This window comes from Ahaetulla prasina, chromosome 6 (assembly GCF_028640845.1).
Source record: "Ahaetulla prasina isolate Xishuangbanna chromosome 6, ASM2864084v1, whole genome shotgun sequence".
NCBI lineage: Eukaryota > Metazoa > Chordata > Lepidosauria > Squamata > Colubridae > Ahaetulla > Ahaetulla prasina.
The window spans coordinates 62,310,543-62,325,941 of record NC_080544.1 but is presented as its reverse complement, the minus strand read 5'-3'; the positions used below and the strand labels follow the sequence as shown (position 1 = coordinate 62,325,941).

At 40.0% G+C, this 15,399-nt stretch overlaps 1 protein-coding gene across 1 annotated transcript in view; it reads left to right on the top strand.

The window, feature by feature from the left end:
* Positions 1–15,399, top strand: part of HPSE2 (heparanase 2 (inactive)) — a 204,275-nt gene that overhangs the window by 136,769 nt on the left and 52,107 nt on the right. Inside the window, exons 4-5 of the mRNA XM_058188912.1 lie at positions 10,325–10,498; positions 11,605–11,776. Of these exons, the coding sequence (XP_058044895.1) occupies positions 10,325–10,498; positions 11,605–11,776 (346 nt within the window). The remainder of the gene's footprint in view (positions 1–10,324; positions 10,499–11,604; positions 11,777–15,399) is intronic.

Here is a 15,399-nt window from a genome sequence, read left to right as displayed (position 1 = left end):
AACCTGACAAGCACATTCCTGTTAGAACCATTTTGCCTTCTATATCCAATTCTAAAACACTTGCCAGGTCTGCTAATGTGAACGTAAGTTGCGTATCCAAATCATTAATCCATTTCAAAACCCGCTGTTTCAATTTATCCTCCCTTTCTTCCGAGATTCCTCTAATAACAAAATTATATTTCCTCATCTCTTCTTCCAAAAGACAAATTCTCTTATCTTGCTGCTCATCTTTATAAAATATTTTGCCAATTTGCCGATCTACTTTTGCCTCATGCACATGCAGCTGCTCCATTTCATCTTTAATCATTATCATTTCCTCTTTTTGTTTAGCAAAGTTATCATTCATCTCTTGCTTTAAATTTTGCACTTCAGATGTCAGTTTAAATGTCAAATTATCTATACGCTCTGATAGTCCTGCTATTTTTTCCCCAATTTTATTTAAAGCTGCAGCAATTTGCTGCGTTTCTGAAAGTTGTTGAGTCATTTTGAAAAAAACAAAAAAACCAAAAAATTTCTCAAACTGGGATTCCAATTTTTCAAAGAGTCTTAGTAAAGATCAAAGGACAGCAGTCAAACCAATTTTACAGAGGGTCTTGATGAAGATCAAGGACGACAATCTTTAATTGAAGCGAAACGGCTTATTTGCACTCGTTAGTAGCTTATCAGTAACTTATGAGTCATATTCACTCCACAAAGAAACACAATTACCTCACAGCTTAATCAGCGCCATTTTTTCTCCACGTCGGCAGAGAAGAAAAAAAAAAACCAGCTTGAACTTCAAAACAAAGTCCTTTTTTTGTTTTCTATAATATAAACAAGCTATTAATTTCCTCTCAAAAGAAAAATAATAATAAAAAAAAATTATCCACCTAATAAAATCTTCTTCAGCCAGTCAGTCCAGCACAAAAGATCGATCTCTTCAATTAAAATTCTTCTCATTAGCAAATTCAGTCTTTGATATTCCTTAGCCTCAGCATTTAACACAGAACACGATAATTATAATAAGGAAAGCAAAAGACAGCAGTTTATTCCAAACTCATCGTGTCTGCCAGTTCGGTCATTCCACGCAGTAAAAACTCCTTAATTCAAGCAGTTTCAAATGACCTACCAGTTTTAAATTCAGTCTGCTGGGCTATTAACACTTCCACTTCATGATTTATTAACTTTCATCCATAACGGTGCATTCCAAACAGCATTAATCCTCATAAATCTTCATTATTAAGCCCTGTGAAGTGAAGGAAAGGTCCTTACCCCACCACGGTCATGGCCACGCCCCCAGAAGTTGCAGCTTTAAAATACTCTTCAAGGATAGCCCAATGTGGAGCACAACCAGTGGTGGGTTTCAAATTTTTTTACTACCGGTTCTGTGGCTTGGTGGGCATGGCTTGGTGGGCATGGCAGGGGAAGGATACTGCAAAATCCCCATTTCCTCCCAATCAGCTGGGACTCGGGAGGCAGAGAATAGATGGGGGCAGGGGCGGTCAGAATTTTTACTACCGGTTCTCCGAACTACTCAAAATTTCAGCTACCGGTTCTCCAGAACTGGTCAGAACCTGCTGAAACCCACTTCTGAGCACAACATATAAGATGGATGTTCCTGCTTGCTTTCTGGAAGAATCTAGAGCCTTGGCTTTTCTTTGGAACACTAGGTCAGGTGGGTTTGTAAACTTGTTTTAATTGTTCTGGTTCTTTAAATCACTTGCAGAACAATATGATTTAGTATATTATATTTTAGAGGTGTTATTTGTTGCTAATCATAGTGTATGCTGTCCTGAGTTGCATCTTGAATGGATGAGTTATTTATTTAATTTATATCAATAATCATTTATAAATTTATCATGACATTTCGAAAATGTGGTTAATTTACTAGAGCATACTTTGCTGGTTAGCATATCATTAAAAGTATGACTGCACAATTTTGATCATTGATCACATTTGTATGATATGGAAGCCATATTGTAATTTTACTTACTGTAATTCTGAACCTGGAAACAATTCTGAATGAAGACGATTGGCTAAGGGAAACCCATTAACTACATCTGTAAACTCACCTGTTCCTGGTTCAGCATCAATAATGCATTGTTTAGTTTGATTTTTGATCCAGGACTAATCTTTATTTATTTATTAGAGGGGCTCAGACCTGGGTATAGGTCTTGATCAAGGGAAGCCTTGTTCAAGAGAAGGCTGTTATCTTCAAATTGTGCTTTTATTCCTTATTTCCAAATACCTTTATAAGTTTAAGAGCAGATACAATACTTCTTGTATATTTGGGGATGCTTTTAAACCATTCCAAAAACCATGTTTTCTGAAAGATCAAGGTGTTCAGAAAAGAGCGGCTGATCTAAGCTATAGAGCCAGCATAAACTGTAGCATTGCAGTGCCAGCTGTCATTGCTTAGAAACACATAATAGATTTTGCAGCTTTTCAGACAGCAGATCTTACAGCCACATAAACCAGTCATTCTGTAAGAGAGCAAGCAAGCAAACCCTGACAGTTTAGAAGTATTGTTTGGTAACTGCATATCTAGAATAATTGTAAATGTAAAGGCAGAGAGCAGTAGCTTTGCAACCCATTATTTCCTAATCTGGCTTCGATATAGAGGAAAAACATAGGGAGGTGGTTTTGTAAGAATTGTGGATAAGTAGGATAAGAATCTTATATCCTGGAACTAGCACATTATGGTAATTTCATTGCTTTTGGTGAACCTATTCTTTTGTAGTTCTGAATAATTAGGAGTGATAAATAATAGTGAGTGGTGAGATCAAGCTTATTGATGATGTAATTAATGTAAGCAAAATTAATTACGTATTATGTATCTTACTTACAAATTTCCATTTTTAAAGTTTTTGTGTGATAGTTCTCCATTGCCACAGTCATTTCCAGTTGTTCATTTGAAACAACTGTTTATCTGTGCTCCTATTAGGTCTGTGCAAAGCAGTGCAATCTGTCTCAGTCTTCAATTTGAGTGCCAGAATGATGCATTCCTCCTCATGAAGTGTCAAAGCAGGACCAATCCAAAGGGGTTTAAACCATCTCTGTACATGTGTAACAACCACTAAAGGAATTGAATAAAAACATACATTCTTCCAAAATGATTCCACAGGAATGCTTCAGACATCATGAAAGCAAATTTAATGAAAGAACTAATTTAAGCTAATAATTAAATCAATGCATCTTTAATGTGATTTTAAAAGCAGATCCATCTTTTTTCAGGCTTACACAGTTTGAAAAAAGACATGCATGCTTTAATAAATAGCAGAGAGGTGTTGTGCTCATGTTTGTTTCTGAAGCACTTCCAAATGTGTAATCCTGTGCTTGCAGACAGGAGCAAGAACAGATGCTGAAGTTCAGAGCCAGGATGCTGGTGAGTGAGAAGTTCCCATTAATGGAAAAGCAGTCTATATCTATAAAGGAAAGGGAAGTTTTGCTCAATTTCAAATAACGTGGAACCAGAAAACTAAAGTTTTGATTTCAAATACAACCATGTTCTAAGGATGCTGGCATCCAGAGCTACTTCTGAATCAATATAAAAAAAGTGAGTGAAAGTGTCCTCTATTACATTTGCCAGTTCAGCTTCTTAATGGTGAAAAAAATTGATACATTCATATCCTATTCATCTGCATATCAGGTCCTTGAGAAAGTGAGACAAATGTACCTTATATCTTATTGCCCTTTCGGGTTAGAATCCATTCTGTACTAAGGAACTCTTACTAAGAAGTGGGTTCAAAGCGTACCATTTAACTCTTTGCATCCAGATATAAAAGGAGAATTGGCTTCTTCTACTTCTGCTTTTAAGCTATTTTTTCCATTTCCTGTAGAACCCTAGGGCTGAATTAATTCACATATTCATATTTTTCACTCAGGGATAAAAAGGAAACATCAAGGTAATAACTTTCCTGTGTGAAGCAGGCATCAGATAAAACACAACAGACAAATTCTATATTTTGACATACTATTGCAAGCACACTATTTTTTTATTAAGCAAAAAATACTGTATGAAGCATCCCAGAATATATGGAGGGCAATTACTTTTACAATAAAGCTTAACATTGAAAAAAATAATGCACCAGCCTGGAAAGCAATGGATAGATCTTCCTACTGAGAGGTACTGCCTTTAAAGAAAGCAAAGCAAGAATTTCCTAAAGCTGTGGTCCCCAACCTTTGTGTCTTGGTGGCTCGGCTGGTTGGGGGAGGGGGAGATTGGAACCAGGCTGCAGTAGTGGGCAGGTGTGCACATTTGCGTGAGTGCCTGTCAGCCTGCCACTCATGCAAGTTGAGCTGCGCATGCACTCCAGCCAGCCATTCTCAGTGCCCAATTCCGAATAGTCCACGGCCCAGTAATAGTAATAATGCTTTTGTAATAGGACCATAATAGCCTTAGATGTGGAATCTATGGCTCTCTCAATAACTTCTCAGATAACACACAAAGATATATGTATTCAGAAATGTCTATGTCATATTTTATAGTCCATCCTATTTCCTCTACTTGCAGCTTAGATAAGATAATACTATCTTATTATCAAGAGAGCTATTAGATATACGTCCTAACAATCATGAGATACATGAAAGAAGTAGAATATTCAACTTCAAAACAGTGCAAATGGCCATCAGTCCTCTTATTTCATAAAAATATGGGCAAGTTTATTTTTTAAAAATACAAAAACTGGAGTTTATTTAAAAGAAAAAGTGGGAACAAAACAAGAGAACAATTTAGATTAAGCTGTATCTTTAGACAACAGAAGTAGAATGGATTAAATCCATTTTCTAAGGGACGTAAAGGTGGATGTTAGTGTTAATTTGGATACAACATTTTTTCCAGATCCAGCCCCCTGCAGATATGTTGTATTCCCCATATCTGGAGGGCACTAGGAAAAGGACAATATAGGGTTTCATTGCCTTCAGGAGCTGCATAACGGGCAGAAAAACAGCAGAGGCAGGTTTTCCCAACACAAGAACATAGTGATAGAAAAGGATTTTCTCTCAGTCAGTATTAAAGACATAAGACTTTTAGGAAAATCTAATCAAACACAATACACTTATGGCATTGAAGATAAATATTTCTTTTAAAAATATTTTACAATATTTATAGACATCCCAATTTCTAACAACTCTGAACAAGGAATAACAAAGTAAAAAATATATATAAAATACTGTTTATATATGCAGGGACTATTTGGATGTGCTGCACTTGCTCAATGGCTTGCTCCACAACTTGGCTGTTGGGTTGCTCCATGGCATGCCCTAGTTTACCCCAGCCTCATCCCAGGACCGTGACGGCAAACCTATGGCATGCAGCGCCCTCTCTGTGGGCACATGAGCCGTCACCCCAGTTCAGCACTGCTGCGCATGTATGCGTACCTCACACTGGCCAGCTGGTCATCAGGTCTCAGCTGCGCATGCAGGAGGGTGGGTTGTGTGGGGGGCATGCATGCATGTGGGGGGGACATGGGGGGGGGACACATGCACATTGCATTTTGGGGGTTTGGAGATGAATGCTTGCATTCACGTGCACACATGCTTTGGCCACTCAGTCCGGAAAAGGTTAGTCATCATTGCCCCAGGACTTCTAACTTGAGAAGATTCAAACCTAAAGCAAGACAAGGCCTGCTACACTTCACTTGTCCCTTTCTTGAGTTATCCCGCATTTAATTGTCCTCTGGCAAGTTGGCTGCAGTGAGACTGCTGTGGCGAGTGAGCCACAGCTAGTTGTTCTAGACCCCTTCTCTGAACGCTATATCTACATCTTTTAACTTTGTTGAGTCACCAAGACTATTCTGATGAAAGCCCTGAGGAGTAAGAAAAACCAAGGTGGAGTATGATTAGATGTGACAGAGATAATCCTATTCTAGAAAAGCCTGGTCCCTTTGTATATGTTAGGGATGTCCAAACCTGGCCCCTTAAAGAGTGGTGGACTTCAACTCACAGAATTCCCCGGCCAGCAACTTCCTCATATTTATAGCTCATGCTGGCCGGGGAATTCTGGGAATTGAAGTCCACCACGTTTGGACACCCCTGGTATATGTCATTGCTTTACTAATGCTATCTCCAGAAAGCAGCAACATATCATCCAAAGGAAAAAGAATCCCCTAAGCTGCATTCAGCTATATTTCTCTATACTATATACATCATCAGCGTAAAGATGGAGCAAGTAAAGAAGTACAGCTTCTCTTTGCAACCACTGCTTTTTTCTTTCACTCTTTCTTAAGAAATACTGTATAATAGAGATCTCTATGGCAATGCATATTCCCCCAGCACTTAGATGTTCACAGGTGGAATCCTCTGAGCTTCGGAAATGATTCTTGGCCCCAGCAGGTGGAACCTGGTGATAAAGTGATACAATTGTTCTTAGACAGAAGTACTTGGGGTGACTCATTCTGAGCCTGCATTTCTCTTAGAAATGCCATCTTTTGTTCCTATTAGCACTGCCAATGGATGCTGATTTTTCAGCATGTGGCTGGTAATTTAACCCAGCTCAAGGATCTCTGTTCCAGGGACAAAGGACAGGATGTATGATTCCAGAAGGAAAGAGGTTGCTTTGTGTGGGAAGCAGTGGGCTCATCTGCCAGTACCTGTTACACCAAGGACTTTGACATTTTCCAGATGTCCCTGCAGGAAAACAGCACCTGATTCCACTTAAAGCTTGCAGCATCTCTCCTTACTCCCACACCTCACCCCAGAAAGTATGGAACTCTCTGAGAAAAGTAATGTTTTTGGGCTGAGAAAAATCTTCTTAGGATTTTCTATCAAAAGCTGGAGCTGCCTCTGACTGTGCTAAAACGCAAGCATATGCAAACAGGAGGCCCCAAGATGCTTACAAAAGTTAAGGTTTCTTCAGAATTTGCATGACCTAAACAGAATGGGGGCTAGTGTAACAAGGAATGACTGAGACCTGAGAGACAACAGATTTCCCCCAGGGGAGAAGACCCAGTCTTTGGCCCCATAAAAAACAAACCACGAGCCCGTCTGGGCCTATTTAGCATCTATGACCTTTCATCTTAGAGATCTCCCCCCCCCCACAACTGCCTGCTGTGTGCAAACTTGCTTTTCAGCACAGAAAGACTCTTATGGCTGCTTCTCATATCAGTTTAACTCCATCAATATCTGCAAATTCATCAAAGAATGACTATATGGACATGTTTCTCTCTGCAGGAATTATTTTGGGGGGGAATGGGAGGAGGATTTCTAACACATATTATAGTGCAGTCTCTTCAGTATTCACTAAGTAATGAGTAAGTTTTACTTACCGCTATTTAAAAAAGAAAAAGTTCCACAATGTTCACTGGTTCTGTCTAGGTGTTTTGTTTTATTTTATTTTATTGGTTTAATCAACACAGTAGGTAAAGCAGCATACTAGTTCTATGCCAATCATAATCTTCAAACTGGAAGAATAACTTCTAAAGCAGAGAATTGTTTCTGCAATTAATTCTTAAAATTCAAGTTTTAGTCTAAGTCTTAATGTGCTTAGATAGAAATTTCTTCTTATTTTGCACCTCCAACTGAGTGATACTAATGGTGAGTGATACAGATGATTGTGCTCATCCTTACTTTCATCTTTCATAGATTGAATAAATAGAAAAAGTAGAAAGTTTGCAAGGCAAGAATGATTGTCATTTTCCTATATAATATTTTAGGCTCAGATTCTCATCTGCAACATAGAATAGTGACTTATCTATATATTTGTGGGTAAGTCACTATTTAAAAACAAGAGAAAAATTGCAATTAGCTTTGCAAATAAAATTATAGTGTTAGTGTCTAAGACAGAGTGACATTGATTTACTTCCTGTAAGTTGAAGTCACTTCTAGAAGAGTTACAGAACAAACGACACTAGTTCCAAGATTTTCCCTATTGTTTTTAGTTTACTAACTGTTGAAAAAATAAATTATTCAGGTAAGAGCTGTTGAAAAAATAATTTTCAATCTTTAACAGTTGTTTCTGAAAAAGGATAACTTATTTCTCTTTGAAAAAGACGACCCTCTGGGGTCAAAATGACATATACACTTGGTAATTTGTGGAGTCCTTGGTGTTGTCTGAGTTTGGTTGTTTGCGTACAGATGTTTGATTATCTGACTAGGTAACATCATCAGTGCATCTACAGTTCAACTCTGAGCTATGCATATTCTCTTCGATTGATATTTGGTACTTTGGATCAGAGCCTACAAAGAAAGCTTTACTGAAAAGAAATAGACTGTGTCATTATGTTATTTAGTGTCATGGCTTTCTTTAGGAAGCACTCAACTATGAAAGATACATACATTTAGGTCTCTTACATTTTATAATAGTGTAAATACCCAATCTAACATCAGAAGCATAATAAACAGGATACATTTACAGGAAGGGATATCCTTACTGCTATTTAATTTAAAATATATATATCTTTGTAATAGATATCTTTTCCAATATGGTTTTATGCCAATCAAGTTAATAACAACATTATTTAATTGTAATAAAAATAATAAAGCTTTTAAAAAATGAGGAGGAGGGCATATTCAAAGTATGATAAAGAGGCTTTCACAGAAAAAAATTCTCTATGTATAAATGTATCTGAACTGAGTATGGAAGCTTGCATAATAAAACATGTAAGTTTGGCACAAAATATGCTGATCAGCATGAGAGAATTCACAACCACTAACTAATAAATAATCATGAATCTTACTTCATTGTCATTTCCAATTGTTTACAATCCAATGGACATCATTTTGCCAGGATCACTTGTCAATAGTTGTTTCTTTGACATCTTATAAGTTTATGCATGTATCATAAGCTTGTGTTACACTGACAGTATCCAGCCACCCCACTGTTGGCCTCTGGTTTGATTGCCTTCTCTTTGTCTAGGCATCAGGGTCTTTTGCCTTCATGTTACATGTTTATGCCAATCTTATTATTTCTGCCTTCATGTTATAAGTCTAAAATCACTAAGCTTTAGATTCATCATTTGAGCTTCCTGTGGATAGCTTGGCTTTATTTCATCTAGTATTGAATTTTATGTTCTTGCAATCCAAATATTTTCAATCACTTTTGTCAGCACCATAAATCAAAGGCATCAATGCTTCTGATAATTCAGATTTCACAGTCACATGTTACGGTTCAGAAAACCAAAGAGTGATTTCTCTGCACTATAACTAAATTTCTTATAGTTTTCTGCTCATTGTTACTGTTCTGTGAATTTTTTGGGGGGGGGGGGGGGGCTGGGGAAATAGTTTGTCACTGCTTCAAAATCTTGATAATAATAGAAATAAGGGTAGTGCCCATAGTTATAAGCAGCTTGAGTGCAAACTCAGAACAACTGGAGCATCAATTGAACACCATGAGCATTGACGAAATCACTATCTCTCAGTTGAAAAAGGCAGCTTTACTTGAAAGAGCTTACATGTTGCAACAATACTTTGAACACCATGAAACAATGTTTATAAACAACAACATTGACGAGACAACAATTATGTCCTGTGACGGTACCTTTAATATTATTAAATAACATCTGCCTATCCCTACATTCTTGGGAAGAGTTCAATCGGTTGATAAAAATGCCAAATGCAGTCTATATAAACATGTGGCTGACTATGCAACCAATCAAAATAATAATAATAAAATATAAAGATCTGCATATAGAAGTAAAATGACTGTGACAAAAAAAAAAGGAATGATAGTATCAATAGTAATTGGCATCTTGGGTGAAATTCCAAATTATGTGGAACTTGAATTCCACTAGCACTGGCAAAATTACCATCAGTCAATTGCAAGAGATAACTTTATTTGGAATAGTTTATATTCTGCAGCAATCCCGTTAATATTATCAGACAACATCTGCTTATCCCAGGTCTTTGGATGGACTCATTAAGTAGACAAGTATGCCAAATCTAGTCTAAACATCTGGCTATTCAACCACCATAATAATATTAGCATTTACTGGTCTTTTTTCAACAAGTTTATCTCCCCTCTAAAATTGTAGTACTATCATTGCCGCTCTCCTCTTCTAGTAGCCAGTCACAACTCTTTGGCAAACAGAAGGTTATGAAGGGCTATGGCACTAGAAAAGCAGAGATGCAAGGAAGATTTACAATAGTAAGGTAGACTCTATGTATCTTTGTGTTTCCCCCCAACTGCTATAATGAAACAATCATTAGATGAGTTCCTGAGTATGTCCTTTTATGACAGATCATACCGTTGTATTTAGGGGTTAGGTAGTAATGAAACTCTAGAACAACTAGATTTTGAAAAATATGAGGGCTGCATTTTGATATAGTCCTACCCCTAGACATTATCCAATGTAGCCAAGAGGGCTTCTCTTTGCATTTGAGTTTCAGGTTGGATTTGTTTTTTCCCCAGCCAGGTCTTTAGACAAACTTTATAATTTTGCTGACTGCTCTGGCCTGCATCTCATCTTTGCACTAAATGCTTTATGCCGGAATCCCAACAATTCCTGGAACAGCTCCAATGCCCTCAGTCTGCTCAAGTACAGTGCCAGCAAGAAGTACAATATCTCCTGGGAGCTGGGCAATGGTAAGTGAACTTTTTCCTTTTTTTTTTTTAATTTACATTTATATCCCGCCCTTCTCCGAAGACTCAGGGTGGCTTACATTGTGTAAGGCAATAGTCTCATTCTATTTGTATATTTATATACAAAGTCAACTTATTGCCCCCCCAACAATCTGGGTCCTCATTTTACCTACCTTATAAAGGATGGAAGGCTGAGTCAACCTTGGGCCTGGTGGGACTAGAACCTGCAGTAATTGCAGGCAGCTGTGTTTAATAATAGGCTTCTTACAGCCTGAGCCACACCACGGCCCTTTAAAGATGGGGATTGGGAGAAGGGAAGGGAATGGGAGGACCAAAGAAGCACTACTTTCAGAACTTTTCTCAATGAAGTTTTGTTGTATGGAATGTTAGTGCAACTCATCTCTACAGGGATCCAAATAGAACAAATGAGTTGAATATAGATAGGTATCCGCTAGTGCAATAAATCTGAGACCAAGTATATAAGCGAGAAGGTTTGCAAGTACCTAGGGATAAATATATTTACAGTGCAATCTTATATCCTTATATCCAAAATTTAGTTAATTAGATTCATTCTAAGATATAGCTAGATGACTAAGGAATATGCCTTGTAAAGAGATATGTTCCTTATGCATAAAGATATCCTCAACTTACAATCACAATGGGGACAGGAATTTCCAAGATAAGTCAGTGAGGTCAAAAAAAAGTGAATCATCATGTGATCAGATCTGATTTTACAACCATTTTTACTGTAGTTACTCCTGTCAATAAGTGAATCCAGCTTCCCCAACTGAAGTTGCTTATCAGAAACCAGTTGGAAAGATTGCAAACCATGATAATGTGACTGCAAGATATTTCAACCATTTGTAAATGTGTATTGGTTGCCAGGCAATTAAATTGAGGTCATGTGACCATATGGGTGGTGCAACGACATAACTTTGAGAATGAGTATAAGTTATTTATTCCAAAGCTGTTGTAACTTCAAACCAATGTTAAATGAATTGTCATAAGTCAAGGACTACATGTAATGCATCTAAACTGGTGAAGGTGTATCAGGTGAGTTGTCGGGATGTTGTCAAGGTTGGTTAATGTTTTTTTCTGTTTTTTTACAGAACCAAATAATTACCGAACCCTCACAGGACGAGCAGTGAATGGCACTCAGTTCGGCAAGGACTATACGCAGCTGAAGAGACTGCTACAATTAATCCGCACCTATTCCCGAGCCAGTCTGTATGGGCCCAATATTGGGAGACCTAGAAAAAATGTTGTCACTCTCTTGGATGGGTAAGTGATCATGGCAAACAATGCAGAAAGCTAGAAAATAACTATTAACTATCTACTCAGTTTATTATGATCCTCTTTGTATTGTGAGATATAATCTGCACTAGTTCCATTCAGCCTGGGAAGCTAGGCCTATCTTCAGAATTACTATATAATCTCTTATTTTTTATAATAGGGAAGCTCTGAATTTCTCATTGTAGGCTGAGAGAATAATGCACAACCTAGTAAAGAGCTCCATCACCATCAGATATGAGAGATCAGAACCATTCCAAGACATCTTAGTGCCAAATGTGAGGGGACTGGCAACTGGTCATGCTTTTCCAACTTTTCCCACCCATCCTGAAGCAGGAAACTACATTGACATAACATTTGGTAACCTTATTGCTAATTCCTATCATGCATCATTACTTCTGTTAAAGCTTTCTTGTGTTGGGATACGTTAAGCATAGTGATTGCTTAATCTTTCTGGCTTTGATGGCCTGTGTCTTTCTGAACATTACAGGTGGCAGGAAATAATTCACCAATCAAAACACTGATATAATTTGGGGCAAGGATGCGAAAATTCTGAATTTTAACAAGTGACTGACTAGCCTCTCCTTTGCTACTATGTGGTGAAGCAGGAGAAAACAGGCCTCACAAAGTGTTATATCATGTTGATTTCAACTATCATAGACAATGCCCTATTGATCTATGCCCTCCAGGGGACTCTAGCCATGTTCAAAGGTAGTATTGGCTAAGAAGGTCCTATAGAACCAAAAGGGATGCACTCCCCCATCGGCTTCCATGGCGATCAATTTCAGTAACAATTTGAGAGTAGAAATAAGTTCAGTAATCATTCCTTAAGAAACTCAGGGACCTGTGATACCACCATATGTTCTATGACCTTGCCCCCACAGAGAATTTATCCAGCCTTTTGAATCTAAAGTAGTCTTTTAGTACTATCCTTTTAACATTTGAAATTTTTAATTTATATTTTCTGATCCCTTGGGCATTGCTTACAAACCACATGTTAAGATGACAGCAAGCATCTGAACTACCCAGGGTTTCCTAATAGTATCTAAATAGGAATGTGATATCTTTTCCTGAAATAGGAGTAAAAGATTCATTATGTCCCTTCTAGTTTTGTGATATATGTTTTAGCAACTAAATCTAAAAGAAAGGAGAACTGCTAGTTTCTGAGTCAAAGCTGATCCTGTACACTATGTCTCAGAGCTGAAAGAAGGACTTATGGGATGATTGAGCATTCCCTCTCTCACTTTCTGATTGATTTGGCATAAGTGTTAAGATGTTTCAGTCCCTGTAAAAATATTCTGGGCCATGGATATACATGTTATAATCAAGATCAGTAGTGGGTTCCTACAGGTTCTGCCCGGTTCTACCAAATAGGTAGTAACTTTAGGGACTAGTTCTCCGAACCGGTAGTAAGGGCAGCCTGGCCACACCCCCGAACCAGTTCCCCAGTCATTGCTTGCTCGCCCACCCGACGCATCCATAGAACAGTAAGCTGACCAGAGCTGGGAAGCAACTGGCTGGCAAAGAAGCCTTTCAGCTGCCTGGCCACAGGGCGCCGAAAAGTCCTTCAGCCGGTGAGAAGAAAGCTGCGCATGCGCAAAGATGGTGGCAGCGACTGGAGGTCTTTTTGGCGCCCTGCGCCAGCAGCTGAGTGGAAAAGAAGCCTGTTGGCTTCCATGTTCAGCAGCAGACTTGCTCCCTTCACAGGGTCGTTTTTCTCTGCGCCTGAGAAAGATCAAAAGGCGCGGAGCAGCTTTTAAGGAGAAAGTTGGCATAGCCGCCTAGATGAGGTAAAAGAAAACGAACCACTGAAGGAAGGAGCTCCCCAAAGCTGCTGGCATTGCAGCCGCCCCCCCTCCCTGCAGCTTGGAGCTCCAAGTGGAAGAGGTCCTTGGCTGTTGCGAAGAAGGGCAGCTCCGGGTGTGCCATGCCTGCTTTGTTCTCTTTGCAAAGCTGCTCTCAAAGAGAATGAAGCAGGCGTGGCGTGCCTGGAGCTGCTGCTTTTTTGCAACAGCTGAGGACAGAAGAGTTCGCTCAGGAGCGACACCGGTGAGGAAGGCGGCTGAATCCTCCATGTAGCCCAAGCTCTCTGGGATGGGTAAACAAATGTGGGGAGGCAAAGGGGAGCGGGCTCAAACCCCCTATGTTGCACCCCCCTCCCAACCTTCACCTGCGCCTCCATGCCCCCCGTGTCTCCCGAAGCTACCACCGTTAGAGCTGTGACAGAGACTGGGGCAGCCTGGTAAGCTGGGTGTCCAAAAACAGTGCGGAGGTTCCCCGCAGTTCCTCGGCTCATCTGGGCTGCATCTGAGTCCTCTGCCCTAAGCCAGAGGACCGAATCCTCCCCAGTCAGATCTTTCCCAATTTGACTTGGAGGAAAGCGCAGCTCATGGCTGCTACATTTCGCTGTGCTGCACTAGTAAAGAGGAAGTGTTGTGGCTCCAGCCTCCAAACCTGGCCCCATGCCTGAAAGTGACTCTGAGAGTGAGGGGGAAGTGCCGGTAAGGCTTACCTCAGGAGCACCGATTCCTTTGACCCGGCTCCAGGAGCCAGAACCAGGCCAATCGGAGGACGTAATGAGGCCAACATCCCCTGATTCCTCCCTTCCTCAGGCTACGCCTACAGATGCAGCTGATAACCATGCCAATCAAGCCTGGACCGATCCGCGCTTCAGAAGTTTAGAGAGGCGGCGTCATCAAAGGGAAGGGTGGAGCAGGAGCCCCACCCCACAGGATATATAAAGAATTTTGGGACTGCTTTCAGTTCTACGGGAAGCAAATTAGCTGAACCGTGTTGAAGTGAGCTGAAGTCTTAATCTGTTTGAACTTTTTGGCAGGCAGCTGCGTTTTCCCGGCCAGGACTGATAAGACTGATAAGAGCTGAAGGCCAGCTCGTTACTCCAGAGTGAGGACGGAGACAGAACAGGAAGAAACAGCCAGTGGAGAGCACAGAGCCATGCTTTCCTCTAAGCCAGTGGTTCTCAATCTTTATAGTGCTGCGATCCCTTTAATACAATTCCCCACGATGTGGCGACCCCAACTGTAAAAAAATTTTTTAGGCAGCAATCTCAGCATGCCTCAGCAGCCGCAGAAGGGGGAAAAAAGCGGCAAACTGTTTTTTTGAATTTATCGCGCCTGAAGCCGTATTGGGTAGCGATCTGAACTGCTTGTGATTGCCTTGAGGATGGAGGCATTAAAGCAGAGACTCCTCCCCTATTAAGTTTATCACGCCTGAAGCCAGATTAGGCTAGCAATTGGGAGCGATTGCAGCTGGCTTGAGAGGGAGACATCATAGCAAAGATTTCTCTCTTTTTTAATTCATCGCGCCTGAAGCCGAATTCGCGATTCTTCGACTCGCAAGTATACTTCCCATATTTCCGATGGTCTTAGGCGACCCCTGGCAAATCGTCATTCGACCCCCAACGGGGTCGCGACCCAGCTCTCTAAGCGCTGTGGGCGGCAGAGGGAAATAGGAGCTTTTCTCTGCACAGAGCTTTTTGGATGAGACTTGGAGGAAAGCACGGCTCATGGCTGTTAAATTTTGCTGTGCTGCGCCAAATGCTTTCCCATAAAGAGTAACGAAGGAGAGAAACAGCCGCTGACCTGGAGAACACA